We start from the raw sequence: 13,165 nt of genomic DNA, 5'->3' as shown, positions 1-13,165 counted from the left end.
CGAGGAAAGGAAAGTCCCAGGCTTGTCGATTCGCCGCAGGGCACGAGTCCCACTCGTATTCGAAGTTAAGGTGCGAAAAAGAATTTACGGTTCAAATTGCGACAGGCCTACGGAGTCTCCGAGTTGCCGGACAAGAAGATGACGACCGATACTCTGTTCCCAACATGCAGTACAGCGAAGGCATTCACGGACTTTGCCACTTCCATATTTATAGAAGACAGCAAAAGTTCAAGCCCTCCGATTGACTGGGACACGTCGATGTCTACTTTGATCCCCGAAGACTTTCTCCTTGCAGACGACTACGCCACTAGACACAAATCCTCGAGGATGCCTGTCCCATCGATCGGGACTTCCAGACCACGGATGGATGTTTACATTCTCGCCAAATGACACGACTTCCAAATCTCTCGCTCGGTGACTCCGACATGTACCATTTGTCGCCCCACCCGGGACGGTGTATCATTACTCGAACCAGATGTATGTGTCGAATGCCCTTGAGCAACGGACTGGTGAGTCATTGGGATCATTTATGAAGAAACGCAACTGGAACCTCTTAGTATGCGAGATACATACTTCTCGATCCATCGACGGCGGAGAGACTCGCTAATGGATATAAGTGGCTGTTCGATGAGAAAGGAGGCTTCTACTACCACCTCCAAAAGGCCATGAATTGGATGCCGAATAAAGATGCAGGCGCCATGGTTAGCACTGTCCTGGACTACACGCACTGGCTGCGGGCCATGATTGAAACGGATGGCCCTTTAAAGGCCCACGACTCTTTGACCAAGCACACCTTCCATTTCGAGACCAGCGACATCAACCCACCGACACCATACCACGCCTATGCACTAGGATGGTTTATGGACAACTATCGTGGTCTGAATCTCTACTGGTACACTGATGGCTGGCCCGGGTTTGGCAGCTATGTCGGTTTTATCCCGGAGAAGTTCGGCTTCGCGTTCATGGGAACTCGGACACAGCATGACACGCTTCACTTAGGTTGGCCATTCATCTTATGGACAGGTTGCTTGGGTCGGCGGATTCGTACCATAGAGAATTGATGGCTGCTCGCTTTGCCAATGATCATGGGGAAGCCAACCGCATCTTTAGCCTGAAGGACGTGGAAGCAGCCAAGCGGAAGATATTTCCTAGTTTGCCCAATCCTCCGGTCCCTCATTCTCTGTCACTGGAGAAGTATGTGGGGTAGTACAGGCACCCCGCAGACTCCTGGATCACACTCAAGTTGGTTGAGGGCCAGGTGACAGCCGAGGTGTCTCAGGGTACACTGCCCAGCCAGATATCTTTCAATCACGCAAATGGTGAGTTCTTCGTCGCAAAGTCAAGGATCATAAACCATATTACACTGCCACCTTTCGCAGTGGAATTCTACGTCAATCCATCGGGGACGGTCACGAAGATTGGCATGGATCTTGAGCTTGCCATGAAAGGAGAGAAGATCTGGTTTGAACGGGGTGAATGATCGTGGAAGGCAGCCAGTCTATGGTGATGACCGACATAATCAAGACTCGATTAGGCAGTGGGTATTGAATAGCTAATGATATTGACGCGCCGAAAACAATGCGCTAGACCTCGCAGTGGCAATAGCAATGCAGAATAATTACCTTGTGATTAAAATTCATCTCACCAGCTAGTCAATCCTCGTATCCGATCAAATCCACCTCTTAGTTGTGTCTCCGGATGCACCACCTTTCCTTCCAGAATAGTATACTTCACAATTCCCTCGCAATGCTCCGGCCGCACACGCGCCAACCAAATCATCTGCTGATCCCTCTTCCGGTAAACAAGCACATTCGCCGAGAATTTGTGACCACCAACATGCGAGACGAAAAAGATCCCCGCGCCACCGGGCCGAGAGTCATCCACATCGCGGTCCAGTCCCAACGGACGCAGATGACGCTCCAACTCACGCTTAATCAGTGGCGCGGTGATTCCACAGCGAGCATCGCGTCGTCGGTGCGAGCAGAGCAGAATCACGTAGTCCAATTCACAGGGTCGGGTGCTCATGCCGGCTTTCGATGACACGGCACCAGTGCCATCCTTTTCATCCGTGGAGTTGTTGATGAATTGATGGACAAGGTCAGGAACGTCTGGTTGTGAGACGGAGTCCACAAATGTGAAAGATGGGAGGATGAGCACTGTCGTGCGACCATCTGAATTTTCTGGGTTGTCACCGTCTTCTAGCGGCTTAATATTTGTCGCCGATACCATGATTCGCTGAGAAAAGGTCAGTTCAAAGCCCAATGATTTTAGGATTCTCAAAACACACTCCCAGATTCGATTTCACCGAGGGCTTATCAAAAGCCTCCATCAGACTACCCTTCTCTTGCTCGACCTTCTCTTTCCAGTCAGACTGCCCCGTAGCAACCAAGACATGCGCATTAAAAGCTTTGATATGGCCATAGAGGGGTCTGGAGTTCTCGACCTTGACTTTAGAAGGGAAATGCGTGGTGCAGTCTGCGCAGTCTTTCAGGCAGTCGGCTCCGTCTTTCGCTGGATCCACACGAGGCACAAAGTACTCGGGGTCGGAATTCCGGCCAAGCGAAAGCAACGAACGTAACATGTTGGCGAGGATGCAGTGAGTTGCGTGAGAGTGTTAGCGAAGAGAATTGATCCGACAGGAAGGGTTGGATCTGGATGTGGCCTTAAGTACTAGTAGCTAGTAGGAGGTCGGGCATGGTTGCCTGGATGGAGTAAGTTAGGTATGTCCGAGGCTGCCATCCCCGACGGCGTTAACCCCGAAGACCGTTGACAGTTCCGGCCCCAACGACCATCACGATGAGTCGATCCTAAGTGCATTTCGCCATCTGCCGCTAGTACTATCTGATTGAACTAAATGGATTCTACATTAGTGCGCTCTTCTTGAGATCGGGAATTTCTACAAGACCACAATTCGAAACATAGAAATGACGAGGTCTAAAAGAAATCAAAGTTTTCAAACATTGGGTGAAAGGGTATATTTAGCTTAAGAATCATTGCGAAGGTAGCGGAGGAAGCTATTTTTTTTTCAGATGCTGTCCTGGGCGTGAGCGGCACTTAGGATTTCGAGGTCGATTCTCCCTCTTTCGATGCATGCGACGAAACTGGCTGCGACGCATCAAGCTCATAAACCTTCGGTGAATCAAAATCACCAGCAGACAGCTCGAAAACTTCATTACCAGGTCCAGCATCAAGCTCAGCAATCATCCCAGGGGGTTTGGAGTCTATCTCACAAGCCTTCTTGGACTCATCATCAGGCACGTGGGCAGGCAACTCAGCGATCTCTTGTTGAGTTCCACCAGAGGAAAGTTCTGCTGTAGAAGCCATCGGCGAAACGTCACCATCATCGACGGTCGGATATTTGAACCTCGCCGAATTCAACAGCCGCATCAAAGACTCCGCATCAGGCGGCGGTTCAATCTTTCCACTCAGCAGTTCCTTCGCCGTGAGGGTAACGCCGTACATCTTTTTATTAGCATCGGGCCGCTCCCCAATCATCCCGCCCTCAAAGGACTTCCCGCCAAAGACACCGCGGGTCTTCGAGTACGCAAACATCCCCGCGAGACCCTTGGAGCTGAGTGCACCGCTGATTTCCGCGCTGCGGCCGTACGGACCGAGAGCTACGGACAGGTTTTTTCCCAGCGTGATGGAGCCAGATTGAGTGAAGGTGTTGACGGCTCGATCGCTATTCAACACAAACACAAAATCCGTGAGTTCGAAGCCGAGCTGTGTGCCTAGTCCGATTCCGCCTGTGGCCATGGCTGATGGGGCAGACCAGCTGCCGTCTGGGAGTCGGGCGACGATCAGGCCGGATCCGAAGCGGATTGACCCTACAACGCCTGCTTTCATGGCTGTGAAGATGGCTAAGCCCTGAAGATCTTGGGTGAGTCCGCTGAACTATACTTACTGTGTCATTCGGGAGGGGCATTTGCTTACCTTGGCGCGAGAGAGGATCGCACGGGGGATGCCCAGCTCAGGTTCATCCTTGGTCTTTTTCGTTCGGGGCGGATTGACAAATGAGTTGAGGATTTTCTCTGCCTTTTTGCATTCGTCTAGCATTGGATTGAGTCAGCCTTGCACGTGGCCTCGCGAGATATCTTTTCTGATCTGGCGTGGTACGCACTGGATAGCGAGGATGGCATGGGACTGCTCAGCTGTTTTTGCATGGTGGCCCATCTTCCCGAACTGGAAGAGCTGCTCGCGCTGGCAGCCGATATACTCTTGTTGTCCGCCATTTGGTTATCACTGTTACGGGATTTGAGATTCTGCACTGTCTTGTCTGCGGGGCAGGTGGCAGTTTCACTTGGCGTGCGCTTTCAAACAGTCAACGCCGCTGTTGCTCGGCGATGTTAATCCAAGCCGCGAGGATCACTCCGACTGAATAGTTGCTGAAGGCTAATGGTCACCAGGCGCTCGACAGAATAGCAGTCAGCATGCAGAATGGAGGGGAAAAGGTTGATGGGGGCCGATCTTTGAGGCAAGGCTGGCTGTCGATCGCATGTCGTATTTATTTATCCACAGCCTCGTGGCGCTGTCGGGGTGGATTCGTTATTCATTGATGGCTGGTGCGCAGGTATCTGATTGGAAGATTGAGCATTGTATGAGCCAAAGACTGCAGTTTATGCAGGTCATGGTTGTAATGTTATTGCACAAGTGTAGTGTGACTCTTGTCGCGAATTAAAGTTGTAGACTGTCTCCTGTCATAGTGATTTAAATCAGACTAATATCCACTGGCAGTTAAGCGACGTGGTCAGTCCTCTTCAGATGTTTTCAGACGTCTGCCGAGCAGAAGCCATTGTTTTATCCTCAGGTATACTCCGCCTGTAAACGAAGTACATACCTCATATGAGTACAGAGTAGCCGACTCAGGGGTTGTAGTGGATCTCGTAGAATTTCGCCGTGTGTAAGACACCGGAGAATCTTCGGGTATATCGGGTTTTTGCACGACGACCGCAGATCCAGCCCTCGCTGACTGCAGAATCATCGAATCGGAATATTCACAGATAAACCCCCGACCAGCTCGATTCAGGCAACGAACAGGCCAAGCCTGCAGCGATGCATTTGTTGGGGAGGGCCGGTCTAGTACGGGAAGAGTGTGCTTCTCCGAGGTCGGCGGAGCTTCCCGAAATAGGCAGGCGCTGCTGAGTCATCGAATCCGTTCCCGCTGGGAAAAAGTGGGCCACACCGCGTAAGCCCGGCGCCGAACAGCTTAAGGTACGCAGTAGTCCTCGGGACTACCGATGGGCGAGGTCCATGTCCATACTTCCCTCCTGTCCTCCAGTATGGCTGATGTCCAGGAATTCAACAGTATGCGACCGGCCGAGCGGCCCAAGAAGCGCAGAAGGCGGACAATGGCCTGCCAGCCGTGCCGCAGTCGGAAATTGCGCTGTGACCGCGAGTATCCGACGTGCAGCCGGTGCTTGAAGAGCAGGGCGCCCACCAATTGCACCTACGAGGATGGGTTTCTGTGGCAGCAACCCGCAACAGTGTCGGGGGCTTCTTTTACCAGCGATCATGGATCCACCATGCCCCAGCCCGAGCAGGCGATGCAGACACCCACCGACTCGGGCTTGACGGTGTCTACTCGGCCGGACGCACTCGTTTCGAATAGTGTCCTCGGCCTCGGGTCCACGCTCGCTGATACTAGTAGTAGGCCTCCAGATGGCCCGCACCCCCATTCGCATGCGCATCACAAAGGGAGGCATAGAGAGCGCGGCTTCCTTGAGACTGTGCTTGGTGCGCCGAAAGCCGCGGTCAACCAGGAGCCGTATGTGAATACGGGCCTGCTGCAAAGGCCAAGGCGACCTGCACCGGAACCTGACATGCATTATTCCTCGCAGGTAGATCAAGAAGGCATTGAAGAGGACGACCAAGATATTCTATCACCATCACATCAATTGGATCTGTCACCGCGTATCATGATGAGAGGTCGTGAGACGAAAACGAGGTACAGCGGATCAGGCATTTTTGCCAATCTTGTCGCTCAGGTATGTTGTGTCATTTTCAACCAATGGTATCTCTTCGTGTTACTTTTTGCTTTTCCCGGTATGTCCCAGACTAATACCCAATCTAGTTCCCTGATATCAGGTCCTTTGCAGAGGAAATCAGATTAACAAATCCGATCCTCTCGCGAGTTCGACCTGATCTTGAACGGGTCAAAAAAGGACTCTGGAAGCGAAAACCTCTCAATGAGCCTTTCCCAGAGCCTACGACAGCTTCATTGATAGCTCTCCTACCTTCACGAGGGGTAGTCGACGAGCTCATCGGCTTGTACCTCACATATATTGAATCCCAGCACCGCATTCTTCACGTCCCGTCATTTCTACGGGAGGTAGATCAATTCTTTGCGATGCTGGATAATCCCATCAATGTGTCAACCATCTTCGTGGTGCAGCTTCTCTTAGTCCTTGCATGTGCATGGAACCTTGCAGATGTGGGTAGTCTGCAAGAGAAAAGTGCCACCCTGTTGAAATGCTATACAGCTGTGGAGTGGGTGCTGCATGCAGAGAAGTGGATCGACAGTGCACATATCAAGCGGCCCGATATTGTGGCTCTGCGACTCTACATCCTGCTGATCATGGCTCAGAACTGCTTTGGCACGAAGCGTAGCAAAGCCTGGCTTGCTACTGGTACTCTTATCCGACAAGCGATGCTGGCGGGGTACCATCGTGATCCGAACAAGTATGCCCGCATCTCTGTATTCAACAAGGAGATGCGGCGGAGGATCTGGATGACTATTCTGGAGCTGGATATGCAGGTCGCCATTGACCGAGGCATGCCGCCGAATATACAGAATTCCGACTACGATACTCTTCCCCCGCTCAATATCAACGACGACGAGATCCATGAGAGCAGCACGGAACCCCCCAAGGACCGGCCAATCAGCGAGGTCACGGATTCATCGTTCGCAACAGCCATTGCTCGGTCTCTTCCTCTTCGACTGAATGCGTGCCACTTGATGCATTCTCCTCGGATTAGCTGTCGCTATGAGGAGATTCAGCGTCTGGATTGGGAACTTAGTCGGCATATCTCCCGTATCCCGGCATGGAGTGTCTCGGACGCGAATGACCTGGTTGCCCAGCACAAGGTCGCATTATGGAAAGCCATGATTGAGACCAAGCTTGCTCAAAGTTTGATATCGATTCATACGCCATTTGCCATCGAGGCTCGTCGAGAATCGCTGTTCGTGCCTTCAGCTCGATCCCGTCTTGACGCTGCTGTCTCCATTCTCACGACACAGAAGCGGCTGTATGAAACTTCGCAGCCGTTGTCATTATGTATGCTAGGCGAGTGGACGATTCAGGCATACATCACTATTTGCCAGATCCTGCACTCAGGGAATCAGCACCGTATGTCTTTCCCCTTGGCACTAAAAGAAACCAACTAACAATCTCCCAGCTACATGCTACCCAGCCTCTACCACATCCACCATCCATGCACTCCCCGGTCTGCCAGATTCTCTCCTTGCACTCGTCGAGACAGCTCTCATCGCTCTTGAACACCGATTCCTGCTCGTCGTCAAGGGAGCCAAGGATTACTTCTTTCTCTCAACAATCGTCGCCCTGGTCAAGGCCAAGGTGTGGCCATCGCAATCGAACATCTGCAAGCAGCAAGTCGTGGAGCGCGTCTTATCCTTTGCCCAGACATTGTTCTCACGACATGCCACCTGCGAACACTTGGGCGCACCGGGGATGGGCAGCTTCAAGGATAATCAGGTTGCGGCCTTTGTCGCGACACCCGGCATGGAACCCGTCCTGCCTTCCGATTTGGACGGCATTCTTCCGCCGCCAGGTTTCGGTGTGACCGTGAGTCATGGCCCCGGTTTTCTTTGCTTCGCTTTCGCTCTTGCTTTATTTTTGTCATACTGACCGCTTCTCAGCCGCCGGGCGATTTCGATCCCTTCCTCGATGTTTTCGATTGGGAAGATCTGACGGGGATCGCCCTGGGCAACTAAGCCGATCGCCTCGCTCATAACATAGCTACGCATAGCTACGGTGGATCCATGTACATATAGACGAGAAACGGAGTACGGAGGACATAATTATTCTAAGTTGGCGACAATGGCCGATCGACCGGTGAACGTGCTATGCTGGCATTGCATCACCCAACGACGATGATTTCATCACGATCTCAAAATTCAGATCTTGATTCGCAACTTCATATATTCAGGAGCAGGATTCGCACTTTCAAGCTCCAGCAACCGGGTCGGGGGTCCACCGTGAGTGAGCTCATCTGTGCCGATCGCTGTCGCACTGCAAGGGTGTGTAGATCGCGGTACGATCATGATCTCCGACAATCCGCATCCGCGGGGTCCGACTCCATTTCCGCATTTTTTTACCGCATCCCCTATCAATACGTGATCCATGCCGAGCGGATTTTCATCGCTAGTGACTGCGCGAGGCGGTAGTTTCGCATTGAGCCTTGCGATGGCAAGATGCGGCCCATCAAGACGGGGCTATTCGGCTCGAGGGGGGCGAAAACTTGATAGAGAAATGGACGGTCTGTGTTGGCGAGGCTCAGAAATCCTGCAGCACAAGTGGCAAAAATGGCACAAGAGGTCTTGCTGAGTCGGCGCTAACCGCTCTTCGGACACAGTAGTAGTCGTGCGTGTGCCGTGATCTAGCGTGTTATCTGGACCCGTCTAGACCGCAGTGTTGGGCTCGGGCCGCACAGCGAGCGATACAACAGGCACCCAAGTATCCGCGCCCATCAGAACCATGGGAATTGCTGGCCGGGGGATGCCCAATCGCTTGCTGACACCCAATAATAGCACGGCTCGAGTGCGTTAGCGGCTGCTAGGCCCGGCGCTTTCATGGAAGTCGCCCCTGCGTGAGGCCAATGTGGGCTGTGAGTGGTACCTCGGGGTACCTGAGAGCACAGTGTACTTGGGGGTACCTCGGGGCAGGCACAGCCCCCACTAGCAGGGCAAGTACCCCCACTGTACTTGCCCCGGTTGAGCGGCCGCCTAAAACGCTTGGCTTTGGATTAGACTCGATCGACGGACCCTGCGGGCGGTGCTTTTTCTATTTTTTCCCCTGCCCTTGCGCCGGCTGGTGCTTCTTTAATTCTGCTCTTCGTCCTCTTCCATCGGTTGGTCTTCTTTTCGCTTCCTCTCGACCAACTCAGCATGCGCAGTGCAACCCGATAGCACCGATACCCTCCAGATTAGGGTGGACTGCCATACAAACACTCCGCTGCAACCTAACGCCTCAATTCAGCAAACTTCAATTGCAACGGAGAATTTTTAACTGGAAAGCTTGCCCATTGCTTTCTCAATTCTCATACATACTGCGCAACACACCACGATGCTGCGCAAGCTCCTCCTGGCGCTGGCCACAATCACATGGATCGGCGCGGGGGCAGTCCCAGCATCGCAAACACAATTCGGCCCCGCTCTGTCGCAAGTCTATCAAACCACCGATCGACTCCCCTACCCCAACCTGGGCCACATCGTCGCGCACGACCCCAACATCATTCAGCACGAGAGCTACTACTACCTCCTCAAAGGTGGCCACCACGTCCCCATCTTCAAATCCAGTAGTCTCAGCGGGCCCTGGGAGAAGATCGGCACCGTCTTGGACCAGGATAGCGTGATCAATGTCGGGAACCGATCGCGGCCATGGGCGCCCACGACGGTCTACAAGAACGGGACCTTCTATTGCTACTACACGCTCAGCACACATGGGAAGCGCGATAGTGCGATTGGAGTTGCGACGACGACGAAGTTGGACGGCAGTCCGTGGACGGACCATGGGGCGGTGATTCGGACGGGAAAGGGGAAGGGGTCGGCTATGTTTCCCTTTACCATCACCAATGCCATTGATGCGTCGTTTATCACGGATCAGGAGACGGGCCAGTCTTATTTGAATTGGGGGAGTTTCTGGCATGATATTTGGCAGGTTCCACTGTCGGATGATCTGTTGTCTATTCAAAGCCCCAAGAATCCGGATGCGGTGCAATTGAGCTATATTCCGAACGAAAAGGTCAAACCACAGGAGGGCTCGTGGATGAGTTATCATGACGGGTATTACTATACCTGGTTCAGCCAAGGCAAGTGCTGCAAGTTTGGCACGGATCGCGGCGGATTCCCCAATCGTGGAGAGGAGTATAGCATCCGCGTGGGACGAGCGACGAATGTTCGGGGCCCTTTTGTTGATAAGGAGGGCCATCAATTGTTGGATGGCGGTGGTACCACGGTGTATGGGTCGAACCATGGCATTGTTTACGCTCCGGGTGGATTGGGCGTGTTGCCCGGGAATGATTCGACACCGGATATCCTCTACTACCACTATCTCAACACGAGTATTGGTTTTGACGATAATGTGAGTTTTCCCTCGACAAGAACCCTGAGCGGTATGCTAATTCCTTTCAGGATGCCCATCTAGGCTGGAACTACCTGAAGTATGAAAACGGATGGCCTGAGGTGGTGAGCGACAGTGCTGCAGTCATCTTGGGTGTACCCAGCTGGCTATTTCTGACGACCCTGACATGTAAGTATTCCCTCATTGATGATCTGAGTCGATATTGATTATATGGTCCTAGGTTTATGGCTGTGCATATGGTGATAGCAGATCCCTACCTCGCATTGATTCCCATTTGATTTCTAGCGATGCATCGAATGATGGTCGGCGTTTTGTTATTCAGCCCTTGCATCTTTTAGCGGGCCTTTTGATTCAGGCACATTGATTCCATGCAACATCGCAACGTGATCTGTAGTATACAGCAAAATACCTCATTTGTTCATAGATTCATCGCAATCTGCACATTTCATCCCCACCTTCGGACATAACCCTCATTCACGGATCCCAACCTCCATCAACACTATACACCTGCCCAGTCGTGTATGAAGCCGCATCACTAAGCAAAAAAACGACAGTCTGCGCCACCTCTTCTGGTGTCCCAACGCGCGGGATCACAGACGGAGGGACAGTCGGACCGCCCTGGATAACAGCCGCACTATCAAGAAGCGGCGTCTGAATCGAACCACTATTCCATAATCAGCACTCCAAATCCTTGTAGTATCATGAGAGGAGGATATGAACTCACGGCGCAACAGCATTAACCCTAATCTCAGGCCCCACCTCCTTAGCAACCGACCTCGTCAACCCAACAACCCCATGCTTCGTCGTCGAATAAGCAGCATGCAACGGGAACCCTCTAATCCCCTGAATACTCGACGCATTCACAATACTCCCCCTCCCCCCGGCACAGACGCCATGATAGCACGCAACTCTGCGCGCAAACAATACATCATGCCGGAAAGATTAACCCGCACCAGCATATCCCACTCGTCATCTTCCTGATCAACGAACTTGCCGATCCCGTGCTTTTTCCCAATTGCGCCGGCCATGTTCGCTGCGCCGTCGAGCTGACCGAAGTGGGAGACTGTGCTCGCAATCCAGTCGTTGACTGCGGCGGAGGAGCCGATGTCTACGACTGTTGTCATTATTCTCGAGGTAGGCGTGTTTTCGGATCCGGTGATTTCTTGCAGGGCTGTTGATAGCGTTTTGGATGAGATGTCTGCTAGTGAGAGCCTGGCGCCGCCGGCGTGGAGTTGTTTTGCGACGGCTAGGCCGATGCCGCCTAGGCCTGTGACGACGTAGACTTTGTCTTGGAAGGAGTTCATTTTGTTGACCCGGGGTGGTACTGACGGGGTTGCTGTTCTGTGGTGAGATGATGAAGAGAGGAGAGAAGGGTAATGAAGAATCTGCGACGGCGGGGCTGGAGATGCTCTGTGCCAAATTCTGTCAGGGCAGATGCTGGGTCTGACAATTATTTTCTGTCATTTTATGGACAGGGTGGAGTTGGCAGGTGGATGAGGGGCGGCTAATTTGGGGGAGTGTAACCCTCCTGACTAAACTGTCGGTAGATAGTACTGCGGGGTCCCCACATTCCTCAGACACATGGCTTTGTTATATTGTCCCAACTAAATCTAGGGAGAAGAAGAAGACCACGCTGATTAAGAGACGGTATATGTGGGATCGATGTATGTCTAGTAGAGAGAGAGAGAGAAAGAGAAAAAGACGAAAGGGGGCCAAATCAATATCAAGGTATAGTCTATTAAATCACCATGTTCTACTTTTCATCCGATTGACGAATCTGACATTGATACGTCCCATTCACTGAAAGTGAGAATAATAAACACTGGCCCTGGCCAACAGATTTTTGATGAGCCAATTCCAATAGATGTCACATTTAGAATTGCAAGTGGAAGAATGTACTTGCCCAGTTGACGTATAAAGCGAGGTGGTACCTGAGCTTACCAATCTACAAATTCTAAAAGGCGTAGCGCCTGAATGCATTCTACAACTCTTTAGTAACGGACAGGCTCAACTCATGTCAAGGAAGCGAGCTCCCCAGGCAAGAATAAAAGATCTACCCGTGGTCAAGATATAACCATTGTGAGAGCACCGGAGAGTAATATGGCAACGGAGAAAATTGCATATAACTACTTGGACAATCGATTCCAACTCGTACATAAAATTACAGAGCAACATACTATCACAAGATTCCACGCACAGCAATAAACAAATGGGTATCTCTAATGCAAAAACTCACGAACCAAACCAACTTCACGTCCTGCAGGTGGTCCTACCACGCAACCCCCGACAGAACAAGCCCACAAAACAAAAAGGACAACCACAAAGCCCCACCAGAAACCCTCGTCCCAACAGCCCCAGAAGGAATCCTCCCATCCCCATAATCCACATCCCGCGCATTCAAACAATACTGCACAGTCTGCGCCTGCGCATCAGACCGCGCCGCACAAACAGCCGTGCATGGCTCCGGGTCCTCGAAAAGCCACACATTGGTATCGCAGCACTCCTCTAGTTCATCCTGCATGTTGAGGTTGGGGTGTGCTTCCTGGTAGAGCGGGACCAGGGTCGCGAATTTCGCGCCGGGGACGGAGGGGACGTTGTTGCGTGCGTAGTAGCATTCTGCTGGTTGAGTGTAGTGTTCCGGTGCGGTCGGAGGACTCATTTTGTGTCCGTGTAAGAGCGGACGGAGGTCTCGCGAGATCGGAAGGGGCGCCGGGTGGAGGTGTTCGTGCGTTCGTGCGTTCGTCGGTGGCTGGACCCTGACTGGACCCTGACTGAACCCTGAGGTTGAACGGAGCTGAGGAGGAAGAGGAGGTGGTGGCGTCGTCCAAATCGAGGGTGAAGGCTCC

The 13,165-nt window shown here is 52.4% G+C and overlaps 7 protein-coding genes across 7 annotated transcripts; 3 read left to right on the top strand and 4 right to left on the bottom strand.

The window, feature by feature from the left end:
• Positions 1 to 475: 475 nt before the first annotated feature.
• On the top strand, positions 476 to 1,480 carry N7532_001774 (Peptidase S12 Pab87-related C-terminal; the record flags this gene model as incomplete). Its single annotated transcript, XM_056614268.1, has 4 exons — positions 476 to 556; positions 618 to 999; positions 1,224 to 1,319; positions 1,380 to 1,480. The coding sequence occupies 4 exons, from the start codon at positions 476 to 478 to the stop codon at positions 1,478 to 1,480; spliced, it is 660 nt and encodes a 219-aa protein (XP_056479309.1).
• A 161-nt stretch (positions 1,481 to 1,641) lies between these two features.
• On the bottom strand, positions 1,642 to 2,581 carry N7532_001773 (sucrase/ferredoxin-like domain-containing protein; the record flags this gene model as incomplete). Its single annotated transcript, XM_056614267.1, has 2 exons — positions 1,642 to 2,235; positions 2,288 to 2,581. The coding sequence occupies 2 exons, from the start codon at positions 2,579 to 2,581 to the stop codon at positions 1,642 to 1,644; spliced, it is 888 nt and encodes a 295-aa protein (XP_056479308.1).
• Positions 2,582 to 3,054: 473 nt separating this feature from the next.
• On the bottom strand, positions 3,055 to 4,163 carry N7532_001772 (lipid-binding SYLF domain-containing protein; the record flags this gene model as incomplete). Its single annotated transcript, XM_056614266.1, has 3 exons — positions 3,055 to 3,867; positions 3,934 to 4,049; positions 4,121 to 4,163. The coding sequence occupies 3 exons, from the start codon at positions 4,161 to 4,163 to the stop codon at positions 3,055 to 3,057; spliced, it is 972 nt and encodes a 323-aa protein (XP_056479307.1).
• A 1,116-nt stretch (positions 4,164 to 5,279) lies between these two features.
• On the top strand, positions 5,280 to 7,951 carry N7532_001771 (putative C6 transcription factor; the record flags this gene model as incomplete). Its single annotated transcript, XM_056614265.1, has 4 exons — positions 5,280 to 5,984; positions 6,071 to 7,346; positions 7,396 to 7,802; positions 7,877 to 7,951. 4 exons carry the CDS (start codon positions 5,280 to 5,282, stop codon positions 7,949 to 7,951), a joined length of 2,463 nt encoding a protein of 820 aa, XP_056479306.1.
• Positions 7,952 to 9,302: 1,351 nt separating this feature from the next.
• N7532_001770 (uncharacterized protein) lies at positions 9,303 to 10,597 on the top strand (the record flags this gene model as incomplete). Its single annotated transcript, XM_056614264.1, has 3 exons — positions 9,303 to 10,319; positions 10,370 to 10,487; positions 10,566 to 10,597. The coding sequence occupies 3 exons, from the start codon at positions 9,303 to 9,305 to the stop codon at positions 10,595 to 10,597; spliced, it is 1,167 nt and encodes a 388-aa protein (XP_056479305.1).
• Positions 10,598 to 10,793: 196 nt separating this feature from the next.
• On the bottom strand, positions 10,794 to 11,623 carry N7532_001769 (SDR family NAD(P)-dependent oxidoreductase; the record flags this gene model as incomplete). The annotated part of the gene is made up of 3 exons (XM_056614263.1): positions 10,794 to 10,983; positions 11,044 to 11,154; positions 11,211 to 11,623. 3 exons carry the CDS (start codon positions 11,621 to 11,623, stop codon positions 10,794 to 10,796), a joined length of 714 nt encoding a protein of 237 aa, XP_056479304.1.
• Positions 11,624 to 12,588: 965 nt separating this feature from the next.
• On the bottom strand, positions 12,589 to 12,978 carry N7532_001768 (uncharacterized protein; the record flags this gene model as incomplete). Its single annotated transcript, XM_056614262.1, has 1 exon — positions 12,589 to 12,978. The coding sequence occupies one exon, from the start codon at positions 12,976 to 12,978 to the stop codon at positions 12,589 to 12,591; it is 390 nt and encodes a 129-aa protein (XP_056479303.1).
• Positions 12,979 to 13,165: the final 187 nt, after the last annotated feature.

The sequence above is a fragment of the Penicillium argentinense genome (genome assembly GCF_028826775.1).
Source record: "Penicillium argentinense strain IBT 30761 chromosome Unknown utg000002l_segment0_segment0, whole genome shotgun sequence".
Taxonomy (NCBI): Eukaryota; Fungi; Ascomycota; class Eurotiomycetes; order Eurotiales; family Aspergillaceae; genus Penicillium; species Penicillium argentinense.
Note: the sequence above shows the minus strand (reverse complement) of the source record. Positions and strands in the feature narration are given on the sequence as shown.